This window comes from Camelus bactrianus, chromosome 15, assembly GCF_048773025.1.
Source record: "Camelus bactrianus isolate YW-2024 breed Bactrian camel chromosome 15, ASM4877302v1, whole genome shotgun sequence".
NCBI classification, from domain to species: domain Eukaryota; kingdom Metazoa; phylum Chordata; class Mammalia; order Artiodactyla; family Camelidae; genus Camelus; species Camelus bactrianus.
The window spans coordinates 19878423-19900980 of record NC_133553.1 but is presented as its reverse complement, the minus strand read 5'-3'; the positions used below and the strand labels follow the sequence as shown (position 1 = coordinate 19900980).

Below are 22558 nucleotides of genomic sequence, written 5' to 3'. Positions count from 1 at the left end.
AAGCTAGAAGGCCTGAGACTCATTAGCTACGTGACCATGCACAGCGACTTAACTCGGTCAGCATCAATGTTCTCATCTAGAACGTGGCAATCGTCACCCAGTTCACAGGGCTGTGGTGAAGATCCCATGAGGACACAGAGACACGGAAGGTGCCTAAGACAGCGCCTGGCACACAACGGGTGATCAATGAACGGCACTAAGTGAAACAGGGAAGTGATAACCAGCAGGTGGTGTGGACTCAAGACAGGGAACAATATAACAGAAGCAACGGAGAGCATCAAAGGGCAGCCCTCAGTGGGGTAAAACTGGCACAGACCTTTATGATCCAGCAGGGAGAGCAGCAAAGTTCAACAAGTGTAGGAACTTGGATACAGCAGATATGAAAATCACTGACACTGTGGCTCCAGGAGACATCAACTCTATACAATGAGAAGAAGAGAAACCAGCCACCCTAGGCATCCATGCAACACGTAGAAAAGGCAGCAAAGGAACCTTCAAATTCCAGAAGGTAGAAAGAGCACTTACTTCATTCTCTAACAACAAACCAATAATAAAAAATAAAATAAAATATGAAAAAAACCCCAAAGCAATAGAATTAGAGATGAAAAACAAAAACGGAAACAACAAAAAAACCTCAACAGTCCAGAAATTTTAAAAAGCATTCAAAAAAACTCGTAGAACATCTGGAAAAAAACAATGATGAAAATCCCACACGTCAAAAGTTACAAAATACCTCGAGAAAAATTCATTGCCTTAAATGTTACAGAATGAAACAAAAAAGAACATAAATGAATTCAGCATGTAACTCAGTATGTTTCACAGAAAAGAGCAAGGAAATAAATCCACACAAAGCCAGAGGAAGGAAATTAGGATAAATGTAAAATTAGAAATCAGAAAAGTGATAAAAATTGATTTTAAGAAATTGACCAAAAAAAGTTGCTTCTCTTAATAAGTGAAATAGGTAAACCACTGGGTAGCCTAATCAAAGAAAATGAAATACCAAAAAAATGAGAAATAAGTAGAGAAACTCACAAAAATATACATTAGTAGACTATGTGGTAAAAATAACTTGGAAAAGTTGATGAAATGAATTATTCTCTAGGAAAATGAAATTTACCAAAATCCAGACACCTCTTCCCACAAAGAGAAAGCTAAGAGACCAATAATCCTGGAAAATTTTGTGACTGGAGCTATTCTTGAAAACATAGCAGGCCCCAGTGGTCACAACGACACATTTTAAACCTTCCAGAAGCCAATCGTGGTAATGGTAATTTTACCATTGGTACATAGGTAATGGTACCACGTAAAAGCAGCTGTTCTCAGTCGTGGTGCCAGGAGCAACATCATGAGCATCACCTGGAAACTTATTCTAGGTTTTAACAAACCTTCCAGATGATTCTGACAAACACTCCACCTTGAGAGCCCCTGATGTGAAGTGTTTGGCCATTCTATACCAAGTATGGTCAGCAGATCAGCAGCACCAGGATCACAGGGGAGCTTGGAAGAAATGCTGAACCCCAGGCTTAGCCCAGGCCCACTGAGTCAGACGCTGCATTTTATCAAGATCCTCAGGGGATTCGTGTGCATGTTTGAGCTCTGTCTGGAGCTCAGTCCAGTGCTGTCCCGTGGAAACAAAATCAAGCCACACATGTCAGTTAAACATTTCTAGTAGCCACGCTTAAAAAAGTAAAAACAACTAAATTAATTTTAATAATAAATTTTATGTTACCCAGTATCCAAAATATTATTATTTTAACAGGTGACCAACATTAAAAATGTACAGAGATATTTTACGTTCTCTCTTTTGTACTAAGGCATCGAAATCTGATGGGTGTTACATACTTTCCACATCTCAATTCAAACCAGCCACATCTCAAGTGCTCAAAAGTCCCATGTGGTTAATTGATGTCATTTTAAACAGTGTAGAGAGAATCAAGACAGAAGGAACGCTTCCGAATTCTTCTTACAAAGCCATCACCTTTCTTACACTAACACAGCTTTCTAATTCTGTGCGGTCACACAATAGACCAATCTTAATATTGTGGTTAAGAATGAGGACTCTGGAGCCAGACTCTCTAATCTTAGCTAACCTTCATCGGTCACTGCACATCTCAGGGCTGTCACGGAGTAGGCATTCAATAAATGTTACCTATCATTATGTGATAATAATGGTATGATGTTAGTATTATTACTATTCATGCAAACTGATGCAAAATCTTAGAATGTTAGCAAACAGAGTTCAACATTCCAGGTAGGGTTTCTCCTTAGAATGCAAGGATGATTCAATAATTATGATATCTATTAATAAATATGCCATATTAATATCAAAGAAAGAAGCAACCAACTTGTTACATGCCACAAAATGAATTTGAAAAAGATTACAATACTTATTCCTGATAAACTTTTAGTAAAACAGAAACAGATACCTCCTTAGCATAATAATATATTTCAAAACAAGAGCTCAATAATATTTAATGGTAAAACACTAAAATTATCCCAATTAAAGGCAGAAACAAGAATAAGATGTCCACTACCATCACTGACAAATTAAACATTTTTCTGGAATACTAGCCTCTGCAATTAAGCAAGAGAAAGAAATGAGAGAACGGGAGGGGAAAATTATCATTTACAGACAATATGATCACATGGCTAAAAACCTTACAGATTAAACTGAAAAATCATTAGAAACAATAAGGAATTTAACAAGTTAGCAGGTCATGGAGTCAATGCATGAAAATCTCTATTTACAAACAATAACTATTTAGAGAAAAAATCTCATTTACAATAGCAACAAATAAAAACTGTAACACTTGGGGAAAAAATAAGATATTATGCAGGACCTTTTGAATTAAACATTAAAGCTTTTCCAGGGGAACAAAGAAAAAGAATTAAGTCAATTGAAAGATGAACTCTGCTCATGGAAACACTGAATTTTTTAAGAACGTTAATCTCCACTAATTTTAGTGTAATCCCAAGTGAATCAATAGCATATTTGCAAATCTGTTTGTACTCAATAGATTTATCAATATTGGGGCTGGATCATGAATGTAAGAGTGTGTATGTGTGTGTGTTTATTTTTCATTTTGTTTTGTTTCACCAGGGAAGGAACCACAGAAAACTCTAATACTGGTTACCTATGGGGAGAGCAACTGGGGTGAAGATGGAACTTTCGATTTTTTTTTTGTACGTTTTTATACTACTTGATTTTTTTAAATGTGTAAATATATTACTTTTTTAAAATGTTGACACTAGTGATCTGAACAATGAATAAGACATAAGTAAGACATATTTAAATGTCTGTATTAAAAAATACTATTAAACATCATAAAAAAATACCTGGGTGGTGGAGCTGGGACGGTGGGAAGAGGAAAGGGCCCTTTTCTGGTCAGTTCATATAAAGCCCAGGACCCCAAGTCCTGTTGGGGCTGGTGGGAACCCCTTGGAGGCAGGGTGGGCACAGACAGCATTAATGGGCGACTTGGTGAATCTGGATCAAGGGTCTGTTTCCCCTCCACTACCCTCAGCCCACCCAGCTCTTTCTAGGAGCTTCTGTCTGGGCATGTTTCTTCACCTGGAACATGAAGGAGTTAGATTAGATCTCTAAGGTCCTGTTCAGCTCGAAAGTTCCAGGATGCTTTCTTCCCTTCATTCATTTAGCTGGTCTTCTGGAGCTGACAGTCTAGCTGGGAAGGCAGTCATCAGATGATGCCACAAGAAAAGCACAAGGCCACCATGGAGGGCGCCATGAAGGAGGGGGTGCATTTGGTTGTAGGAGAAGAGGGCCAGTCGGCAGATCTGAAGGCAGGGAGGCGTGAGGAGAGTCTGGGGAAGCTAAACCGGATGATCAGGCGATAATAGGGGAGAGTATGGTTTGGGGAAGCCTTGAAACAGTCATTTCAGAGAGCAGGAGGTCAGAGAACACACACAGTAGGCCTTCTAAGTAGCTTGGAGGAGTCTAGAAAGCTCACAGCATAAGCAAGCATTCAATTGATATTTGTACAAGGCTCCAAGCTGTGTCATACAGATAATCTCAACCTGATAGCCTTGCAGTCACAGAGAAAAGAAGCTTAGATAATTTTTAAATATTATAATTTGCATCTCTTTAGCATGCCCTCAGAAGAACCAACTCCCTAAGATCTGCATCACTAAGCAGACATTCACACTCAGACGTGCAACCTTTGATCAGCCAACCCTCAGTCAACTTCACAGAGCCACGTGGATGAGGAAAAGCCACCAGCTATTCCACAAGCCAGGTAATGCACTCCGGGGCAGGGGACAGTCACCAAAGTTCCGTAGAAACCCTTGAGACGTCTCTGAAGGCCCAAGTGCCAGTGAAACGCAATGTTTCAACCAGCACCGTGAACCAGTCTAAGATAACCGTGCAGGACTCAAACACTGAAAAAAAAGAAGAGGCAGGGAGGGTCTTCCAAAGATAAAGTGATTTGTTTTCTCAAATGTTCGTGAATTACAGTGTAAATACAGAGTAAATTACCAAAGACAGGAAGAAGGAATAAATCAAAAAGAAAAGCAAGTCTCCGGGAAGCAAAAGCTGCCTTTCAGCTTCATGGAAAAACACGCTGGTGCCCTAAGCAAATAAATAATAAAAGGATGTGGAAACAATACACCTTGAAAACTCCTGTCCCTTCTCTGTTCTCCTGCCCAGAAGCAGTGCTGACAGGTTTATGCTGCCCAGGTTACATACCCAGCTAGCATTTATTTATCTAATAACACTTGCTTACTTTTAACGGAAGCTGATCTCCATATTTTATTAGTATATCCCATTATTTTACCCTAAGCTCCAGTATTAACCCCTAAACAAAAGTGATTTGACCCCTGGGCTAGATAAATGCTGGCAATAAGAATTTTGGGATGTTCAGACCACAGCACTTTTCCTTTCCCCCCAGATAGGGAGGCTCTTGAGACTATACACCCACAGGAAAAAATAAAACAACACACAGTAATTTTCATTCTTACCACACCTCGCCCTGTTTTTGAAAAAACTCTTTAATCCATACAGGTCCTGTTTCACAATTATAACCTTAACTCGACTTGCTTGCACGTTTTCATATTATTTTTTAAACACAGGCAACTTGTGCAACCAATAGGTACAGAACAAAACACTAACGTTTACTGAAAAAAACAAACAAACAAACAAAAAAGGAAAGTGGAGGTAACAATAATCCAGGGTCACAGAATTTTAGAGCTAGAGGGGGCTTTGGCGCACAAAAAAGAGAAGAAGGACTTGTACTAGGGAAGAAAATTGGTAGCAAAGAAAGGTCTAGAAAGATAAAAATGCTGACCAGCTGTCATTTCTGCAGCGGGGCTGAGAAGAATTCACACTTTTTTTTCTTTTTGAACAATTCACACTCCCTAAGCCAATACTGCCGTACCTCACTGTACAGTCTCGTGCTGTGGTTTGTCAGGACTGCCAAGAAAACAAAGCAATCACCAGCCTAGGGCAGTGGGCTGGCCTCTGTGGTATCTGTCAGACCCACCTTCCCATGGGACAGAGCAGCCTAAGAATGGAGCTGATATTTAGGGATCAAGCCACTTTTTCTTAGATGCTAGTTTTTCCTAGAACATGTCCTGGGATTTGATCATTCTTGATTCAACATGATTCTCCTTCATTCTTCCCTGAAAGCACAGAAATGATCACTATTATCCCATTTTACAGATGACAAAGCCAAAGTTGAGTTTTCTTTCTCAAAGACTGTGAGCTGAGAACTGGTTGGTGATTAGGGCTGCCTTTATACGGTTAGTCCAACATCCCACATATAGCAAAAGGTTACTAACAAAGGATTCTTTCTATTCTTAAGTGATGGATGGCGGAACAGCAACTGGGAAACAGAAAATGTAATTTCTAGCCTGTGGCACCAAGATGCAGATAAGAAACAGCGATGTAGGATCACTGGAACTCCTAATTACACATTTTCCATGAAAATGCATCAGAAAAGGCAGTAATCATCATTTCACTGAGAAAGTAAAATGCGTGTGTCTAAAGGCCTTGAAAATCTGAAACCCTCCATAGAGGCTCAAGCAGTCAAACCCCAGTCTCTCTGGTCATGCAGATCAGTCGGTGTATGACCTGGCCCTTGAAGACTCTTTCCTCATCTGTCCCACCTGCATTTTTCTTAAAACCAAGTGAAGACACTTGTTCAACGACAGAGTTTCATCTTCACCAAAATGAGGAATTATTATTACTTAAAACCTACCTAAAAGATAAATTATGGCAAATACAGTGGACAAGTGGACAAGTTCATAGTGAGATCAAAAGAACACAATATGGAGGGAAAAGCAAGCTACCAAATATGCATAACAGGATGTCACCTTTATTAGTATATGTATGCACAAATAATACTGATATTTAGATAAAAATTGGAGGTATACACTGCAAATATAACAAAACAGTGATTATCTCCAGATGGCATGTTTATGAGTGATTTACACTTTCCTTTTTGTGCTTTTCTATGATCTGTAAATATATTTTATAATTATGTACCAGATTTGTAATAATTTTTCCAAGTAAATAATTTTAAGACTCTAAAATATCCTCATACACTTTTGGTGAGTGTGCATAGAAATAACGTCTCGGAGGGTAATGTGGACACATCTGTAAACGTTTAATGCAAACACTCCTTGACACAGCATTTCAACTTTTAATTATCCTACTCCTATAAACTAGGAAAACAGACCGTCATTACAGCATTGCTTATAAAAGCAAAAGGCTGGAAAACTTAAATGCCCATCAATAGGAAGTTACAAATAAATTAGATGCCATTTATTCAGGATAATGCAGCCAGTTCAAAAAAAAAATGCAATTAGGAACTTAAGCCACTCCTTAATTAACCCTACTGCTAGCAGTATTGTTTTGAAAAAGATGCCAGTCCTTATGTGGTAGAATAAAATAAGAAGCCTGTTTTGAATGTAAATGTCTGTATTGATACAGTAACTTTATATAATTGGTGAGGGGGTGTGAAAATTAACTTCTTGTAAGGGCCAAATAACTTTAGTAAAAATAATTTGGCCACATATGAAGGTAATCGTTCTTGTTCAGTTAGGTATCTTTTTAATAACTGGAGACCTAAAAATTGCAAAATAATCATGGGGGGGTCTAAATTATGTTCTTGTTATTTTATTACATGTGTTCATATTAATTATGAAAGGTTATTTTTCACTCAGTACTGTTGTCCTTAGAAATCTTACCCAGAAAAGCGTTGGCAAAAAAAAACTTGCCTTTTTTGGATCTTTCATTTATTCTTGGTGTTCGACATTTGTTAAGGAAAAATTTTTTAACATACCCACCTTGGGTGGGGGCGGGGAGGATTTGAAATGAGATGATGTTTACTGAAGGATACGACTGAAAATTAAATCTGCACTTTATGAAAATTAATACTAACATCTTTTTCTCCCTCATTTTTTGTATTACTATATTAGCTAATGATCAAAGTTGTTAAAATTGGAAATTTATGACACAAAAATAAAATGGAAATATTTTGATAAAAAATTTTTTAAAAATTTTAAATTAAAAAATGCGATTAGGGACTGACATGTATCTATCTCTAAGATATGTGATTAGGGGCAGAATGTATGCTCTCACTTGTATAAAATTATTTTTAAGAATATCTTCAGGTTTCTTTGTACATGTACAGGCTATCTCTGGAAGGCTCCTAAAAATTATAATAAGAACATTGTCTCAGAAGAGGGGAAATGAGGAAATAGGATGTAGGATAACAGTTTTCACCAGTGAGCCTTCCTTTAGTACTTTGAATTTTTTACTATGTGCCTATGTTACTACAAAAAAAAAAAAAACCAAACAAAAAAGTTGAAAAGCCTTGGTGAAAAACTGCACCATTTTTCTAAGTGTTTCAGTAACTTATGCCATGATCCTCTTCATTTTGAAGGCAGCCCCCTAAAAAAATGCTGCCTCCGCAAATAACAAAACTATACACAGGACCCCGTGTGCTGCTGTAGCCCACCCAGCACCCCTTACCCAGACCTTCTCTGGCTCTTCCTGTGACTTCTAGGACCGGGTTTAGACGCGTGTGGGCTCAGTCAAAGCAAGAGCACTGTGTCCTCTGACAACAATGTCAAATTCCCTCTTGTATGTAGTAAATAAGAAATATTTTACCTTTCAGCAAAGGTATCCAGTTTCCCCAACTCATCAGAGAGGCCAACAAGGGAATCTAAGGTCCCCACCTAGAAAGATGGGAGAGAAGTTAGAGACTGATGCTTTGTAGTGGGGGTGGGGGTGGGGTGGGGGGGTGCACCCTTTCAACAACAGTGCAGGGAATTCTGTAACTTCCATCTTGACTGAGTTGTCCTTAATCAGTGGTCAAACTGGAAATTGAGAAGAGCTCTCAAGGGAAACCAGTGGATTTTGGATTATTATTATTACTATTATTATTATTTTGGCCAACAGGATGAACTGTCATTTTCTCTGTCATAGGAAGGAGTCACTATGTGTTGTGGTTTGCTCTCAGCTCATTTACCTCTAAGAATTGCAGTCTACTCTTCAGGGGATTAATCCCCACAGTCAAGGAAGAGATGTACCAGAAAGCAAGTTAAGGAAGTTACTATGTCTGAAAGCCCTTCTTCAAGGTAGTCCAGCCAACCCCTCCCTGTTCTTTTTTTCTATTATTAACAATGATCTTGCTGGGGCCAGGGGCAGCTTTTCCTCCCACTCCCATTCGTGAAAGACCTTTTCTTGTCAGATTACTTATAGTGATCTGTTTCTTATTGAGGAAATTATTCCAGTGTCCAAAATTGTATTTGAAGGTCTACTCACAGAATCAGAAGGAGAAAAGTTTGTTATCATGTTATCAACCACCAATCAGACATTGAAAAGTAATTAAGAAAGTGTGAATCCTGAATAGCTCTAGTAAGTGAAGTTGTTTCTTTTCAAGCAACTTGATTTTAAGCAACTTTGGGTAGAAGTCAGGTCTTTTTTCGTCTTTGTTCCCTCCAGTCTAGCACAGTGCCTCACACACAGTAAGCAAAGAGTGGATGCTTTAACTTACTAAGCCTTCACAGTGTCTGACTCTGGACAAACAGTGGCAGGTTTGAAAGGTCAGCAAGATATGTGTTCAGATCCCAGTGCTGCCACTTACCAGCTCTACAGCCCTGGTCTCCTTTCTCAGTCCATCCTCGCCTATAATGAGGGATTGTGTAGATCTGAGACCATGCACTTGAAGGGCCTGGACCCCAGCAAACCGCTTTATAAACACTAGCAAATGTAGTAGCATCATCAACTATGGCAGCTGACACTGCAGTTCTTTTGCCAGAGGGGCAAACTGAGGTTTGAAAGAGGATTATATAGCATTTGCTAGAAGAGCCGCCTCTGGGCGATTAGCACATTGCTCCAGAACCCAGGATGAATTTACACCGTAAAGGCAGAAAGACTGCCTTAGGCTTCTCGCCCTCGAGGAAGCACCACTCATTTTGAAGTAAGAAGACTGTACTTATCCTGCTCTTCCTTCATGCTTGTTTCATTTTCAAATCTTTCTGCTATCTTCCCAGTTACCCCTAAATCTCCTTCCCTTCCATCAGAACCAGAGGGACCCTGGATTTCCTGCCCTGTTCCCAGTTCAAGAGCACCTCTCCAAGCCTCTGAACCTCTCCAAGCCTGAACCTCTCCAAGCCTACACATCTGTGAAGCCTCCAAGCCATGTTGTTAGTCTACTCAGATGCTGAAGACAAAACAGGAAGAATCCAAGAACAACTCATGAGGACCCAAGTGTCTAAGACACACTCTTTCCACTTTTTGACTGAAACCTCTCCAAGCCTACACATCTGTGAAGCCTCCAAGCCATGTTGTTAGTCTACTCAGATGCTGAAGACAAAACAGGAAGAATCCAAGAACAACTCATGAGGACCCAAGTGTCTAAGACACACTCTTTCCACTTTTTGAAGACACTGCAGACCACCCTCTTCTTTCTCTCTCATTCTGCCCTGTGGCTCTAAGTCCATAGGCACCAGAGTTAATTTGGGGCTCTTCGTGAAGTCCCATACAGACCACTGACTCCTCCGACCTTCCTCACCCTAAGGCGTATCCTCAGTGAAGATGCCTTTGCCCTGTGGTTTTCTCCTTGGCTTCCCAGAAGACATGCACCCCACCCTAGCCCATCACCTCCTTCCTCCTCCCCAGAAATTTTACCTTGAAGTCAGGAATCGTGAATTTGGTGTTATAAGACAGGTTGGACTTGGAGGTTACTGTATTCATCCTCTCTAGTGCTTGTAAATTTTCCTTATCTCCAGGGGCAGAAATTAACCAAAACTCCGACATGTTTCCAGTCTTCTTTTATCCAGTTACTGACCAGAACCACAGCAACATACACAAACAGAAACAGGAGGAGAGAAGTGTCAAATATCTCCAGCTCTTCACCACTCCCTTCCCTCACAATTAATCCTCTCCACTTTTCCCATTTGTTCCCCTTTGACCTTCCAGGTCAGTTTCTATAGTTCCAAGGACGCGACTTGCCCAAAGCAATGTGCAGATCTTCACTGTCTAATCTCCACTTAGAAAGCCCTCAGGTCTTCGCAAAGACTCCCAGATCCTCCTTCCTTGGGTGGTTCTGACTAGTTTTAAAGAAAGGAGGAGGAAGGCTGAGTGTGATTCCTGTTCCACTGACTCAGGCAAGGAGGTAGTTCCACAACAGGCGGTCTGGGCAAACCCCAGATCTTAACGGACTGACCCTGAGATTGGAACTAGCTTTTAAGACTCTATACAAAATAAGGAGGGAGGGGGGAGCTCCTAAAGTCGTTTTTCCACTAGACTACTTGTCTGCTCTGCAGCGGTGGGTAACTTGCCGGGCCTGGCTGGTAGTTTCTGTCCAGCGTCTGCGCCTCCAAAGTGCATTAGTTCTGCTCATTCACACGTGTACGCACGTGTACGCACCCACACCTTTCTCCCCTAGGCCTGTTTCTCCCTTCCATCGCTTCTCAAAGCGTCTCCGATGGCTACGAAAAAAACGGGATGATAGCCAGAGACCCATCGGCGAGCTTCTCTTGTGGACCCAGTTTCACTCCACTCCAAGACAATCCTAGTCCCTTCTAATCCCGCGCACAGCGAACACATTTCCTTTCGGTCTTGACTGCTGTTGGTCTGGGGACAAACTGGCCCTGCGCAGAACCTGGGGAGATGCCACCTGCCCGGCCCCTGGGAGGGCGCAGCAGAGGCGTCGGTGCCCTGGCTCCCAAGAAGAAAGCGCGGCTCTGGACGGTGTCGGTGGGCCGAGGCCAAGCGGGGACCAAGGGGACGCAGGCGACTCGCGCCGGTCCCCTGAACGCGACGCATGCCCTCTCCCCACGTCGCATCGGGTCCCCGATCCGCCGCGCGTCCTTACCGGGAGCCCGCGGGCCGCGCGGGCGGACAGCGGGCGGACGCGGGGCCGGAGCGCACGGCCGGCTCCGGGGAGGCAGCGGCTGAGCGCGACGCTCCGCCCTGAGCTTTTATCCCAGCGGGAGGCGTCCCCGCCCGGCGGTATTTGCCCCGCCTCCCGCCGCCGCCGGGCCGGGGGCGCCCGCCTGCCCGCCTGCCCGCCTGCCCGCTGCCGCCACCGCGCCGCGTGAGAGGGCGGCGGGCCCGGCCCTTCGGGTCTCGGCCAAGATCCCCGATCCCCGACCGGCGGGGCTGGGTCCTGGCGGCATTCTGGGGAGGATCGGACGGGGTCCCCAACTCCACGACGTAGCAGAGCGGACGACCGAGGGAAGCAGGCAAGGTAAAGCACTCCATACCGGGAAACGTACCCTCGGCTGCCGCCGCCTCGGGCCTCTCCACCCCCACCCCATCCCCGGACAGTGACAGAGGACGGGGTCTCGAAGAGAATTACCGAGAGACAGGACTCACCTGTGGAGAGCGACGCAACAGGTTCACATATGTTTTGGACATACACCTGGGCAGAGAAACATAGCTTCCTGTCGATGTGGGCGTGAGCTTGGTCTCGGTTGCCAAGGAAACTCTCCACTGCCCGACGCGCCCACCTCACCATCTAAATCGCCCCGTAAACAGGAGGGATTTAAAACTTACGGTCTAGCACCATGAGTTCATGATCTGTGCTGTCTGAAAGAGAGAGAACCCCTAGAAATTAACGTGTGAGTGTTAATAATAATAATAACTCTGAGAATTCCTTTCCTCTGGAGTCAAGGAGGAGACTTAAGTGCATCCTTCTTCGTGGACAATATTTTCAGTGGTTTCTGGGAAAGATAAAAATCTCAGAATTCTTCTTGGGGGGCGGGGGTGGGGTTGAAGATTTGGTTGCTTCCCTTGAGAATGGTCTTCCCCTTACTCTGTAACACTAGCCAGACTGGCAACCTAGTGTTGGAAATGCTTTTAGAGCTTTGGAAAGAGGTGTAAGGTGTAGCTGCATATGCTGGGATGAGAAGCCACAGGTGCAGGACAGAAAGGTGACTTTTAAGGTCACAGCAGGATCACACTGCAATCCTATTGTGGATTTGGGATTGGCAGCTTGGAACTCCTAGCACCTGCACTCTGCATCACCGTGATTGGGACACTTGGGTACATTAGTCAGTCCTTGCAACACCTTCCTGAGGGAGGACACCTGAAACCGAGGGATGAGGAAATCCAGTGCGTACAGGAAGGTTAAGTGGCAATTCCAGGGAAGGAGTGGCCTGGTTGGACATTGTTGTGGGGTCTCCGATTTTGGACTTCATGTGGTAATGCCATTCTTTCATCAGGGAAAACATAATCTAGAGCTGAGAGCAGACCTCATTTACCACGAAGAGTAGTGATGCCCACAGAGGCTGCTTGAATTGCCAGGTGCCACACAACTGATAAATGGCAGAGCTATGAGTGGAACTCTGGTCCCTGATCCAAGTCCTGGGTCCTTCCTACTGCTCCCAGCAAGGCTGCAGGCCTGGGTCCTGGCTCTGGGAGAGAAGTCCTGCTTCCCACTTCAACCCACGTTTCTGTAGCCTTCCACGTTTAGAACCAGTGACCTGGGTTCTCAGAGATTGGGCAACCCATTTAGAAGTGTCCCCAGCTATGCTTACAACCTTCTTCTTTCTATAAATATGGTTTCCTTACACAAGCTTGTTTCATGAAGTAAGAGTCAGACGCAAAATAACACCCGAACATCTGATTAAGAAAAGAATAAGAACTGTAGTGTTCCTTGTCTTACTCAAAATCTACAATCTTTCTGGTCTTTCACATCTTACGTTTCTGGTTAACTATTGGAATTTACAATTCTTGATATCTACTTCTTTAGGGGTTGCTTGATTTTTCTTCAAATAACCTTTTTACCTCCCCACTTGTAAAGATATTTCTATGCTTCTTGTAAAGAATTTGGAGAACATAGAAAAGTATAAAGAAGAAAGTAAAAAATCACCTATATTTCCATGGTCTGAAAATAACCACTAACATTCAATTTCTCCTTGTTATTGTTTCATGTATATTCATATATATGGGCTTTCTGGCATGACTGAGATTATATGTTCTATATAAACTTTGGCATCCTGCTATGGATTGCTTTTTAAAGATAAAAAAATTATCAAATCTATCTTATCAGTTAAGGATAACCCAATGTCATCAGCAATTTACCACAGCTCAGAACTTGAGTCAGATCCATTTGATTTCAAAAGCAAATAAAGAGATCTTGTCGGTCAACTTACATCTTGAAGAGAGAGAGGAGAGAGAGAGAAACACCACTAACTTGCCCAGGGAGGGGTTTGATGTGCAGTTTTCAAAGCGATTATATGTACTTACCAGTTTTGAACTAATTTGTGTTCTGCTCTCAAGTTTCCCTGTAAACTGAGCTCAATCTTTAACACAGAGAAACAGGGAGACATCAACCAAACATTGTGGAGCCCGATTCTTAGGGATGTTAGGAGGAAGTAAAACAGCGTTCCTACCCTTTATGGAAGAAAAACGGTTCTCTTGCTTATATCAGCCTGAAGCAATGCTGCACAGCCCATATTCAGTTTCTCCGACAACCCCCCACACTCCCAAAGGCTCTGAAATCTGCAGCTAAAGGACTACACATTTAAGTGCCTTCACCATCACTTTTAGAATAACCCCAGGTTATGAAAAAAAGTTCACAGACACAATCTTGAAAGAACCCAGGTCATAAAGAATGCCACCTCTTCCTCGGAATAAAGACTGGGGAGGAAATGCCATCAGCCATGAATCATTTCTAGCTTGCTATTAATTTGGCTTTGGCTAGATATTCCAGAAATATTTATGCAGCTGGCACTGGTTCTGCATTGAGCCAGCTGAAGTCTGTGCAGGATGGAACAGTCCCATCAGGTTTGGGAACCAAAAGGATGAAGCTGGCCTAGTTGGTCTGTTGTCCACTGGCCCCTCCCAGATGGCACCCTCTTGGACCTCTTTAGTACATCACGGAGACAGCCCTTTCAAAGATGCTCTTTCCAAATTAGCGCAGACACATAATTCCACCTACAGTCAGCTCAGGTGGATTTTACTAGGCTTTGCTGAGAAGTTTTTCTACAGGGACAGCTCTCTAGTGGAGCAAAATGTAAGCCGAGTTGTCCCTGAGCGTCAGTGTGGTGCTGTAGAAAGATTATGCTTTGGAATCAGATAATCGGATAAGCTGCTCAAGCTTGCTGGGCTGCAAGGTTCCCCTTTGAAAAAAGGAGGGCAATTAAGCTGCCTTTTAGGCTTGTTCTGAGGATGAGAGCAAATGGCGTTTGAGGCACCAAAGACAGAGCCTGGGAACTAGTCATGCTCAGTAAACATTCCTTTCACCTCTCACCCCCATCTCCTTTCTTAGATGGTCTTTGGGGTTTCACACATTACTTCTGACACATTATCATAATCCCTGTGTCACCCAGCATCTTTCTCCAAGAGTCCAAAGGACTTTGATCTAGGTGGACCGTGTCCTGATGGTGGTCATTTTTTGGTTGGAGAAAATAAAGTTGCAGAATTCTCATGATTCTTTCACTCAAGTATGGACAGAAAAGAAGAAGTCTCCTGTTCCTTTCCCTTAACAAGTTTTATTTTTTATACCCCAGTATTTGCAAGCTCCTGAGGGATTTGCAAAAAAAATAAAAAAATAAAAAAATAAAAAAAATCAGTTTGCAGACCTATGGTAGAGCAAAGCAAGTATGGTAAACAGAATTCTGAGCCTTCCCAGTTCACTAAGGTATGAATACAAAACACTGAGCAGGATGTGATCCATGCATAAAAGTAAGATATAAACATTCAAGAAATGCCATGATCCTCATTTCACAGATGAGGAAACAGGCCCAAGGAGATGAACTGATCTGATCAAGAGCGCAGTTAATGGTAGGCCTGCGATCTGAACTTCATTCTTCTGAATATTGCACAATAAGGTCTAAACTCCTCCTCTGCTACCCTGGCCAAAGAACTAGCTCCCAGCACACTATCTGGAGCTAAATTCCTGGCTCTTCTACTCATCAGCTGAGTGAACCCATACTGTTACTTGAGTTGAGCAGGCTGTAAAAGGGAGATAATAATAGTTTCCTTCTTAAGATCATAGGATCTCACTTACATGTGGAATCTAAAAAAAATGACATAAGTGAACTTATTTGCAAAATGGGAAATAGACTCAGGCATAGAAAACAAACTTATGGTTACCAAAGGGGAAAGGGCTGCAGGGGGGATTAATTAGGAGTTTGTGATTGACACATGAAAAATAGGTAACCAACACAGGCCTACCGTCTAGCCCCAGGAATGATAGTCAATATCTTGTAATAACCTGTCATGGAAAAGAACCTGAAAAAGAATAGATTTATATATGTATATATTATATATATATATATATATATATATATATATATATATATATATATATACACACACATGTTATATATACAATGTATAACATATATAATATATAATATATAATATATATATCTGAATTACTTTGCTGTTCACCTGAAACTAACACAATATTATAAATCAACTATACTTCAATTTAAAAAATAATCAATAATTTAATCAATAATAATAATAATAATGTAATAGTTCAATCAATAATAACAATAATAGTTCAATAATAATAATAATAGTCCCTGCCTTATAAGGGTTTTCTGGGGATTAAATGATGTGACGGAATGACTGGTCCACATAAGTCATCAGGCAAAGTATGCTCTGAGTATCAGCCACTTTAAAAAGCTCCACTCCTCTCTGGTTCTTTTTCTCCCTTTGTTTCCAAGTTCTTTTTTCCGCTTACAGGTTTCCTTTGGAAGACACTGATTTTGCCCTGTTGCAGACACATGACCCGCCTGTCACTCATGCATTCAGTCACTTCAAACATGTCTTTGATGTAGTTAACCTGGTAGGAAGGAGCATTCAGCAAGTGCTTGGGGAAGAATCTCTGGGCTCCAGCAAAGAGCACCCGCGGGTGTTTCCAGCTCTGCTTTGGCATTCAGAGGATCTGGCCTCAAGTCTCAAGTTCTGTCCCGTATTAGCTGTGCCCTTTCCAAGTACCCAATCTCCCTGTACTCCAGTTTCTTCTACCTAAAAAATGAGGATGTCAAGCTCTTTCTAGAGAGTTACAATGAAAATGGAATGAGATGCTAGTATGCTGGTTTTTTCCCTAGAGATTTATAGGCTTCAGGGAGGCAGGGACCACACTTGCTTCATTCTTTGTCAATGTCTTAGATGCTCAGTGAATATATTTTGGATCACCTGAAGCAAGGAACCTAAAAGCTAGAGACAGCCTGGTGAATCCAGGGAAGCCAAGTGGGAATTTTTTTGCTCTTCTAAACCTATTCTATTTTAGAAGTTTCAAGTGTTTTCAAAAGGTCATGAAGATACAAGACTGTAAGTAATGGGTATGTATGTTAAACATGAGTGACATCCTTGGTCACTCAATTATGCTTATAAGGCTGAATATCAGAGACAACATATATGCCGGACAAAAGGGGACTGGACAGGTTAATAATGGTATAATCATGCTGTTGTTAAAAATGTTTTGGAGGAATATTAAATTGCATAAGAAATAGTCATAAAATTTTAAGTGGAAAATCCACAATGAGGATTGCAATTTTGTAAGAAATCATATGTAAATCGAGTAAGTGTAATACATAATCTAGATCTATCTTAAATGGGAACACAAAGGTATCAAGATGTTAAAAGAGGCTATTGCTGGAGACTGGGACTATAAGTGTTCTCTTTTCCTTTGAGCTTTATATTTTCAATTTTTTAATAAAACAAGTGACGTTTAAAGTAAACACAAAATAGTAGTACTAAAATTGACAGCCATCCAGAGACCCAGATGCCAATTACTAAAGAGCATCAGTGTCTACATTTTCCACCTCCCATCTCCAGCTCTGAAATCTTCCACCGTGTCACTGCTTCTGCCCTACCCAGCTTGTAAGCTCAAAAAATCAGAAAGAGACTGCCTTCTTTTCCTTCGTTACTTTTTCCTGATCCTAATATTCCCTTGTGTATCTGAATATTCCCCTGTTCTCAGAAATGCAGAACATGATCAATATTTTGTTCCAGGAGGCCAAGTAGTTCAGGCAGAGTTAAAGAACTTTTTATCAGCTGCATAACCTTGTCTCTAATTATTCAACCTTGCGTGATGATCCGTTGTTTGCTTCCTGACTGCTAAATTTTAAGTGCCTTGGATTACCTTTTCCTTATTGTGTATTCTTCATCATCATCATCATCATCATCATCATCATCATCATCATCATCATCATTATTATTATTATTATTATTATTATTATTATTATTATTATTATTATTATTATTATTATTATTATTATTATTAATTTTATCTGCCCCCTCATCAAGGAACCTGGAATGGGCCTGGCATATAGCGAACATTCAAAGGTTTAACTATTGAGTTCAGCAAGTATTTGTTGCAACCAAAAAAGGCTCTCTTAGCTTTATTACAATCTTTTAAAAACATGAAGTAGAATATTTTCTTGGGTTCCATGCCATTCTGTAGTTCTTCATTTAAGTAACTTCCTAAAAGCATGCCCTACGGGTTCTATCTCCAAAGTGTGTCTTGAATCTGTCCACTTTACTTCTTCCCTTTGACTCTTCTAGGCTATTATCATCTTTACTTTCATCTTTTGTAGTGGGTGGAACGGTGCCCCACCCCATCCCAAATTCATGTCCTCCCAGAATCTCAGAAGGCACCTTATTTGGAAAAAGGGATTTTGCAGATGTAGTTAGTTAAGGAGATTGAGACAACCTCATATTGGATTTGTTAGGAAGAGGAGAGGACACAGACACACACAGGGGAAAGACCGCGTGAAGACAGAGGCACAGGTTGGAACCACGCAGCTGCAATTCAAGGGCGCCAGGATGGCTGGGAGCCCCCCACAAGCTGGAAGAGGCGAGGAAGGATTCTCCACCAGGGCCTTCACAGGGAGCATGGCCCTGCTGATTCCTTGATTTCGAGCTTCTAGCCTCTGGAGCTATGAGAGAACAGGTCTCTGTTGTTTAAACCTTCCAGTTTGTGGTACTTGGCTAAGGCAGCCCCAGGAAACTAATGCATCTCCCTGCAACCCAGAATGGTAGTTTGCAACACATATCAGATCAGGTCATTCCTCTGCTTAAAATCCTCTAATCATTTGCTATTGCTCTTACTTAAAATAAATCCCAAAGCCTGCATCGTGGCTTACAGATGGTCATGACTGGTGCTAATTTCAGTCAACTTAGACATACCACCCACCATCCTGCTTTTTATAGTGGTCTACAGACCCCAAGTAACTCCCTCTCATTCCTCAAAGATTTTAGCTCCTCACTCACTGTCATCCCATCCCTTCTCATGTCTTAAATGCTTGGTGGTGGCACCATATACTGAAGTGATTCCGGCCACCCCTGGTCTATCATTACCTTGAACCCTTCTTCTTCAGTGATGGTGTCCATCTGCTCTTTACTCCAGGGTCTTACCTGGATGCTATCAGTACCACCGACTGTGACCCCTCACTGGTCTTAGTGCCCTGTGTCTCACCCTCTGACCACCGACCACTGGAAGGGTGAATAATAGAAAAACTGAGCTTTCCCTGTTGCCCAGAGAGAAAGAAGCCTTTCCCTTCCTCCCTTTCATTAGAGCATTTGCTGGAGAAAAGAATATTTGTAAACACTACCTCTGTCCCTTTAAGATGTGTATAAATCTTTTTAAAAGCCCTGGCCAACATAATAGCCCAGAGGTGTTTTTCTTAAAGGCCTAGGATCCACCTCTTTGAAATGTAAACATCAAAGATGACACCTTCCTGTTTACTGCTTGTCATAGAAATTTGAGTAGTTTTATTTTTCTTTCCAATAAAGGCAATTAACTAACACAGGTGGCTACCCCAATTACCAGGTGAATTATTTTTTCCCCAACACAAACACTCCCATTTTTCCACCTTATTTCCCTAGTACCCACCTGTCCACCCCACTGGGAGCAGAATCCATCAGTCCTGCCATTGGATCTCTGGCTGTTACCCTGTCACACCCTCAGACAGCCAATAGGTATATGAAAAGGTGATCAATTCATTAGTCATTAGAGAAATACAAACAACTGCAATGAGATACCACTTCACAGCCGTTAGGAAATAGCTATACAGTACTATTTACAATAAAAGACATGGAAGCAACCTAAATGCCCATTGACAAATGACTGGATAAAGAAGATGGGGTATATACACACAATGGAATATTACTCAGCCATAAAAAAGAATGAAATAACTCCAATTGCAGCAACATGGTTGGACCTAGAGATTCTCATATTAAGTGAAGTAAGTCAGACAGAGAAAGACAAATATCATATATCACTTATATGTGGAATCTAAAAAAAATGACACAAATTCTACTTACAAACCAAAAACAGACTCATGGACATAGACAATAAACTATGGTTACCAAAGGAGAAAGGGCTGGGGAGAGATAATTAGGAGTTTGGAATTAACAGATACACATTACTGTATATGAGATAGATAAAACAACAAGGACCTACTGTATAGCACAGGGAACTATATTCAATTTCTTGTAATAAGATACATTGGAAAAGAATCTGGAAAGGAAATATATCTATGTATGCATAACTAAAGATAAAGAAATAGCTATAATTAGAAAAAGAGGAAAACAGCAAGTGTTGATGAGAATGTAGACAAACTGAAACTCATAAATTGTTGGTGGGAATATAAAATGGTGCAGCCATTTTGGAAAACAGTTTGGTAATTTCTTAAACGTTAAACAGATGACCAAGCAATTCCACTCCCAGGCATATACTGAAGAAATTAAAACAAAATCCACACAAAAGCTTGGACACCATTGTTAAGAACAGCATTATTCATAACACCTAAAAAGTGGAAACAACCCAAATGTCCATCAGCTGATGAACAGATAAATAAAATGTGACCATATCCATGCGACGGAATATTATTTGGCAACGAAAAGGAATGGGGGTCCTGATGCATGCTTCAACAGGGATGAACCTTGAAAACACTGAAGCCAGTCACTAAAGACTATATGTTGTATGATTCTCTTTACATGAAATATCCAGAATAGGCCAGTCCATTGAGGCAAAAAGCCGATTAGCAGTTGCCTAGGTTTGAGGGGAGAGTAGGGAATAGGGGAAGAATAGGAAAATGGAAAGCAGCTACTATTGGGTATGCAGTTTCCTTTTGGGGTGATGAAAATGCAAAATTGATTGTGGTGATGATTGCACAACCCTATGAATATGCTAAAAAAAAAAAAACCCAGTGAATTGTACAGTTTAATGGGTGACTTGTATGGTATGTGAATTATTTCTCAATAAAGCTGTTAAAAAATAGAAACAAAGCCGCCCAAGCATGACCTACCTGAGAAACATTTCCAGATTCTTGTTTGGATTCTCATCCTGCCTTCCCTCTCCCATCCCGCTGCACAGCTTTCAGTGTGGAAGCCTGCAGTCCCTCTGTCCTCCTGGCTGGACTGGATACTACCAGAGGGCAGGAATCATTCATCACTCTTCTCTGCATCTCCAGTGCCCAGCACATGCCTGGCATACAGTAGGTTGCCGGTAAATGTTTGTTTAATACGTGAATTCTTATCATCCTCTTGATATATATTATGATGTTTCTAAAATACACCAATCAGATATTTAATGATTTGATAAATACATATGTTCATTGCCATAATCCCTTGATTCATAAACAGTGATGAACATTGCTGAAACTGATTCTGAGAACCATGCTCTAATTAATAACTTCAGTGGTCAAGAATGTCAGATCCTCTGAATACTTGACCTCTAGTTTGATCTCAGCACTCTGCAGCCAGCATTTTGGGGAGCAGGCCACAGTGTAGGTGCCTGGAGTGCCTGGGGCTTGGCCCTGAACTCCCCAGCCTAGCTGCCCATGCCCTGGCTGGCCCTCAGCCTGTAGCCAGATCTGGAGATGGTCCAGGTCCTCTCGTTAGACCCTGCTTCTGAATCACCTCTGTGCCCCTGGTGTGGGCACAGTGTCCACATGGACTGGTCCTCAGGATGGCTTGCACTGTGGGTATTCCACCTGGCCTGGTCCCCGAGACCTGCGCTTAACCAGCAGGCCTGCAGGAGGAAGTTTGCAGGTAGAGGCAGGAGAACACAGGTGACAACGGTGGAGGAAGTGGCCGGTCCTGTCATCCTTGTCCTTTCCCTCCACTGAGAGCCTGCTGCCAGCCAAGAGTCTATGCCCCTTGGCTGCACCCGCGGGGAGGACAGCGTGGGTGGTTATTAGGGTTCAAATGAGGCTCCTGCCTGGCGATTTCTTAAAGAGGTTTTAAAAATCCCTTTTAAAACTCCTGATAGCACCTGTGAAAATGTATACTGCTCTGTACAACCTCCTTCTCTCTCTGTGGATGTATTTGGTGAGAGTAACACGGTGATAGTAACCATTTGGAAAGCGAGCTCTGCGATCATAGGGAATTTTAAATAAGGTTATCAAGGAGCAATGATTCTCAGAACACATAACCGCCTTGGAAGAGCAGCATGAATTTCCCGCAGGTCTCTGCTTTCCGGAAGCCTGCTGAACCTGTCGGCAGAGTGGAGCAGGTCATATGTATCAACTGACAAAGCGGGGCTTTCCAGGTGTTGGTGAAACTGGTGTGTGCAACCTCGAGAGAGTGCTGTGGGTCTGGGTTGGGTATGACCCTGAGTCATGTGTCCGTGAGTGTGGAGTGTCCTTGGGGACCCTCATTTCATCTCCACCCTGTTTCTGAATCATCTCTTGGATGGCAACCCAGCCCAGCCCACTCCGCTCACTTCCTGCTTTTCTGCACCTGCTCTCCTCACTCCTGTTCCTCCCAGGGTGCTCTGGGTCCTCCCTCTGATCCCAGGGCCTCAGGGCTCCCTGGAACCATCTTCCAGGGCAAACACACATTCCTCCTTCCTGCTGAGTCCTTCTATGGGGACACCCGTGGGGAAATCGATGCTGCCAGAATGGATGCCTCCACATCAAACTGTGAAGCCCCTGCCCCCAAGGCTCCAGCAGACCACCAGCCTCTGCTCCTGGGAAGGAAAGCAGGAAAGCAGACACCTGTGTGTGTGGTGATGTGTCCTTGAAGATGACCAGGGCCATCAGGCAATGACCTGTGTCTGCCTGGTTCACCCTGAGGGCAAAGCAAATCAACAATAAATATCCCTTGAATGGGGAGCGG

At 42.2% G+C, this 22558-nt stretch overlaps 1 protein-coding gene across 5 annotated transcripts in view; it reads right to left on the bottom strand.

The window, feature by feature from the left end:
• The window catches only part of ATP6V1C2 (ATPase H+ transporting V1 subunit C2), a 50595-nt gene extending 38618 nt beyond the window's left edge, over positions 1–11977 (bottom strand). For 4 of the 5 annotated variants that reach the window (XM_045523390.2, XM_074341660.1, XM_045523392.2 and 1 more), the window contains exons 1-3: positions 11343–11457; positions 10154–10308; positions 8129–8196 (exon numbers count right to left, since the gene is read on the bottom strand). In XM_045523390.2, coding sequence (XP_045379346.1) covers positions 8129–8196; positions 10154–10282 — 197 coding nt within the window. In that variant the 5' untranslated portion in view covers positions 10283–10308; positions 11343–11457. Of the gene's footprint in view, positions 1–8128; positions 8197–10153; positions 10309–11342; positions 11458–11845 lie in introns of those variants that run through there. The other variant, XM_074341659.1, reaches the window with a different exon arrangement.
• Positions 11978–22558: the final 10581 nt, after the last annotated feature.